The sequence below is a fragment of the Sinocyclocheilus rhinocerous genome, unplaced genomic scaffold (assembly GCF_001515625.1).
Source record: "Sinocyclocheilus rhinocerous isolate Xijiao unplaced genomic scaffold, SAMN03320098_v1.1 scaffold2232, whole genome shotgun sequence".
Classification (NCBI taxonomy): domain Eukaryota; kingdom Metazoa; phylum Chordata; class Actinopteri; order Cypriniformes; family Cyprinidae; genus Sinocyclocheilus; species Sinocyclocheilus rhinocerous.
Window position 1 is genome coordinate 201,929 of NW_015662925.1, and position 5,364 is coordinate 207,292.

The 5,364-nt window shown below is 37.2% G+C and overlaps 1 protein-coding gene across 2 annotated transcripts in view; it reads right to left on the minus strand.

Moving 5' to 3' along the window:
• Positions 1-375: 375 nt before the first annotated feature.
• Positions 376-5,364, minus strand: part of LOC107728365 (bone morphogenetic protein 1-like) — a 51,832-nt gene continuing 46,843 nt past the window's right edge. The window contains exons 15-18 of one of the 2 annotated variants that reach the window (XM_016538504.1): positions 5,087-5,212; positions 4,246-4,373; positions 2,013-2,226; positions 376-918 (exon numbers count right to left, since the gene is read on the minus strand). In XM_016538504.1, coding sequence (XP_016393990.1) covers positions 638-918; positions 2,013-2,226; positions 4,246-4,373; positions 5,087-5,212 — 749 coding nt within the window. In that variant the 3' untranslated portion in view covers positions 376-637. The remainder of the gene's footprint in view (positions 919-2,012; positions 2,227-4,245; positions 4,374-5,086; positions 5,213-5,364) is intronic. The other variant, XM_016538502.1, reaches the window with a different exon arrangement.

Genomic DNA, 5,364 nt, shown 5'->3' on the forward strand with positions numbered 1-5,364 from the left:
GAATTGCCCAGCTCCCTCTGTCAATGATCTAGCACCCCCTCAGCACCTGCATTCAAAATTCTCTGGCGCCGCCCCTGGTACATCGATGTATTTTTGAAAAACTAAAATTAAGTTTGTCCAACTCTAAACCCAGTCCCCAAGTAAATTAGGTTATTAAATAAAAAACTAGCAAAAGAGTTGCGAGGTGTCCCCACCACTTTTCAAAGCAAAGTTACGCCACTGCACACAAGTATGTTTGAGCTTGTAAACCATATTTGCTGTGCTCTATGTATGTGATCAATGTTTATATGCGAATAAAAGCTTAAATGAAATCTGTTAAATAATAAAGCAGTCGTATCTTCAGAAGACTTGGATTAAACCACTTGATTTATATGGATGACTTTTACAATTTCTTTGTGAACTTTGTGGAGCGTCCAAATTTTGGTGGAACTGACTTTGAATGGAGGGACAGAAATCTCTCATGATATCATGAGTTTCAAAGATGATGCATGTCTTATGGGTTTGAAATGACATGAGGGTGAATAATTGGTGCCTAAATTACATTTTTCGGTGAACTATCCCTTTAAAGATCACTTTTACAACAAGCTTGAAACAACTTCTGACATGAAATGCAGAAACATTTTGATGTTTGTTGATTTTATGCAGCAAATCTAAATCTGTGCTTTACCCCTGATCCACAGTAGCGGCCTAGTCTGGGTGATTTGGTGTCCGCCCCATCAAACAGCTCCATGTAATCATAGCCACAGTCGGCCTCCTCCTCGATCTCGAAGGTCTGGAAGATGAGCTCCACGCCGTAGCCCTTCTCTGCTGTGATCACCCACTGACAGTCGGACGCCCCGGGGTAGTTATTATCACCAAACTGGGCATGAGAGTAGAGGTCTTTAGTTTTCACCTCCGCTTTCAGACGGCCTCCGCACTCTGGAGAAGAGAAGAAAATGAACACCGGCGCATTCAGCATCTCAGCATATCACTGCAAGTCAATAGTCTCTTGTAGCCAGAAGTGTGACTGAGACTAGCACTGAATGATATACAGGTGCATCTCAATAAATTAGAATGTCGTGGAAAAGTTCATTTATTTCAGTAATTCAACTCAAATTGTGAAAATCGTGCATTAAATAAATTCAATGCACACAGACTGAAGTAGGTTAAGTCTTTGGTCCTTTTAATTGTGATGATTTTGGCTCACATTTAACAAAAACCCACCAACTCACTATCTCAACAAATTAGAATACTCCATAAGACCAATAAAAAAAACATTTTTAGTGAATTGTTGGCCTTCTGGAAAGTATGTTCATTTACTGTACATGTACTCAATACTTGGTAGGGGCTCCTCTTGCTTTAATTTATTTAATACACGAGTTTCACAATTTGAGTTGAATTACTGAAATAAATGAACTTTTCCACGACATTCTAATTTATTGAGATGCACCTGTAAACATCAGAGAGTTGCTGTAGCTTACTTACATGCTATACATTTGGGATTCTCAAACTTTTATGTCAGCTGAACCCCTCTGACTTAAATATTAGTAACACCTACATTTTAGGTTAATAATTCAATAATTTAACAAGACATCCACATGTTCAAGGTTCTCTAATGTTGGTTAATAGTCAAAATTGGGTAAACCCAATTGGGTAAAACTCTGCATTAATATAAGGTAAAATATAAAATGTATAGGCCTATCTCTAAAATATAATGTATGAATATATTAAATATATATTGAATATGAAATGTGATTTTTTTTTTACAAATCTGAACTGGTTTATATAACCATCATAAACCATTCAAGCCATGTTGTCATTATTTATTGAACTTTGGTGTCATATTTAAAAAGCAATAAGCCATTTGAACCATGTGCATCAGGGATTTTACCATGGCCTGTTGTTAATGACACAAAGTGGAGCACTGCATGATCTCTTATAGCTTATTGTTTTATAAGGTTGTATTATATGAGACTACATGTAATTCCAGTATTTAGTGGTACTGTATATTTCATTCAGATGGATGTACTCACCTGCAGTGTGGGAAGCCTCGAAGCCTTTCTTCTGCACTGAGTTATCAGAGAAGAAGCGGATGAACATCTTGTTGCCGGTGGATATGATCGGTTGAGGTTTCTTGGTGCCGCAGTAGCGTCCAAGGCTTAGTGCTTTCCCATCCCGACCGTCGTAAATCTCAATGTGGTCATAAGCACATTCCAGATGAGGCTCCATGTCGATTTCATTGAAAGCCTGAAATATACAGTTGAACAAAGTTTGAACGGTAGACACTCAATATACCATTACAATGAACCGGGAAACAAGACTGCTTATGAAATTGAGTGACAAGCTCTGTTCCAAATGGTAGTGAGCTGCTTCACTGTCTATATAGACAGCTATCTTCTAAGTGGCCGTTCACAAAGAATGCGTTTTTGGGTTTAACCCTTAAATGCATACCTCGGGTCTTTAGCGACCCGGGACATCATTCTCTACCCTCTCCCTCCTTCATTTTTTAAAGTTAGACATCAACTTTCTTAGTATTCCTCAATCTATTCATTATAAACAATATAACAAGAAAAAAAAAGTAAAATATAAAAGAATGCCTGTTTTCTGATACATTTTTTGTAAAAAGTGTATAGGGTCGCTAGAGACCCGAGGTATGTAAATGTGTAAGTATTTTTTCCTGCACAACTATATTTACATATCTGATGACTCAATGTTTTCTGATTAATTTTTTGTAAAAAGTGTATAGGGTCGCTACAGACCCGAGGTATGTAAATGTGTAAGTTTTTTTTTTCCTGCGCTACTATATTTGCATATTTGATGACCTAATTTGTGCAATGCATCTTTTTTCCTCAAGGTGGCACTGTTTGATACACAATAATGACGTGACGTTTCACTCATAATTACCGCAGGCATAAAACAAACGAATATCATCAGCAAAAACTGAACTGGTTTGAATGGCTTTACTGCAGAGCAATTACTATACGCAATGAATCTTTTGTAATTGTTCTTAAAATATCAAGATCATTTTTTTGCTATTGCAGCAGTTAGAGGTCCATCCGTGCTGGATATATAGGACCAGGTCGCTAAAGACCCAAATATGTAATAATGATTGGCAAACATTCATGCATTTAAGGGTTAAAAACATGAGACAGAGTGCCGTGGGATTTTTAAAAAAAAAAGAAAAATTTAAAATTTGAAATGATGTGTTTTTAGGATGGTGTATCACGCATGAGATGATGCATCGAACACGTCCATTTAGTGCATGTTCAGATAGAAAAACAATGGAAAAGCAGCAAAGTGGAAGGCAAAAATGCGTGGTGTGAACGACCCCTAAAGGGCCATTCACACAGAACTTGTTTTTGCATTTTATTTACTCACCCTTAACTTGTTCCAAACCTGTATGTTTTTTTCTTCTGTTGAGCACAAACAAAGATATTTTGAAGAATGTTGGTAAGCAAACCAAACAGTGGACGATATCCATTGACTTCCACAGTATGGAAAAAATACTGTGGAAGTCAATGGCTACCGTCAACTGTTTGCTTACCAATATTCTTCAAAATATCTTCTTTTGTGCTCAACAGAAGAAAGAATTCATACAGGTTTGGAACGACTTGAGAGGAGTAAATGATGACAGAATTTTCATTTTGGGTGAACTATCCCTTTAAATTCTGCCTACGTAGGCAGCACACTAGGTTTTGGAACAGAGCAATAGTGCTATCAGTACTTAGTCGTTATCTAGTCTATATATTGAGGAAGACACAGGATATTAAACAATATGTGTGCACAAACATGCACACGATTTTTCATTCATTGCTCCCAGGGATACTTGGACCTGATTGGTCAATTGCAGCATTCTGCAGTCAGATGTTCTTGTATAATTATGCTATGTTGTATAAATGTGCCAAACAACCTAATTTCCTACATAGCTGTGCTAGTTTCATGCCTCATACCAATCCACAGACTTTTTCTTCTTTAAATAAAATTATTTAAAATTATTAATTTTATTAATAATTAATAAATAATTTTATTAATTATTAATAAAAATTAAAATTAAAATGTATTTGTTAATAGCCATGTAATAAGTGAATAATGTGTCAGCTGGTCTTTATCACAAAATAAACCGTTTCAGGGTGATGCAAGGTCCTCCTGCTTCACGCTGGGGTCAAGCTCACTCTGCAGGGTTTTGTTTTGAACGAATGACCGTCTGGGCTGTACATTACCCAACTATGGTAAATAAGGATGGAGAGAGGTTGTGCTATTACATACTATTTTGATCCGATGTCCCGGGGTGGTGGAGAGGGCCCAGGTGCAGGCCTTCTTACTGGGGTATTTATCTGGCCAGTTGGGGCTGGTGATGGTCCCACTCACGCTGTTCACAACGTGATCACAGCCAGCTGTAAGAGATACCAATTACACGTGACATCCAACACTCGAATACACACACAAACAGCCTCATCCTCTCGCTCATCATATGAGCAACGTTCAAACTCCAGACAACGAGAATCAGTGTTGTTTTTGGCGCACAGATCCATGCATTTCCGAACCTCCTCAGACAACTTTTTTCTTTCTTTTCTCCCAAGCACTGCCACTCTCTTTCTATTCCTGCCCGCAAGAGGAAGGCGTTCTCTAAAAATATCCAGACGCTAGTTAGTGTCAGTGAGCTGAAATCCATGGTGAAGGTTTCCGAGCAGTAGTGCGTTAATATGGAAAATAAAACAACCAGACTGCTGTTGACCACACATCTATTATCTATTATAGTGCTTATTTGTTCTTTTTGAATCTTAATAGCTGTGATCACCTTGAATGATCATTTTATGGAAAAGAGCAGCATGAACATTCTTCATTATATCTCATTTTGTGTTTCACAGAAGAGAAATGGCATACAGGTTTAGAACAACATGAGGGTGGGAAAGTGCTGAAAATATTCATTTTTGGATGAACTATCCCTTTGGTAATGACATATTTCATCACTTGAACATTGGTATATTGTATCATATTGCTACCATTTTTGTTTTAAGAGAGTTTACATGGCCTATCATGACTTATTGCTTCAAAGGAACACTGTCTCGGTGTATATTCACATATACTGTAAGCATGTGTTTCTCACCTTCCTTGCAGTCATGTTTGTTCTCATGCAGAACGAAGCCACTTCTGCACTGACAACTGTAGCTGCCAAAGGTGTTCACACATTCATGCTGACATCCGCCGTTCTCCTTAGAGCACTCGTCTTTATCTGTGAGAACAAAACACCAGATGTCAGTCAAACACACTCAGGATTTTTTATTTTATTTATTTATTTATTTATTGTCCCCTAGGATGATAATATATATATATATATATATATATATAATATATAATAAGAATCATAGAAAATCATTCTACTTT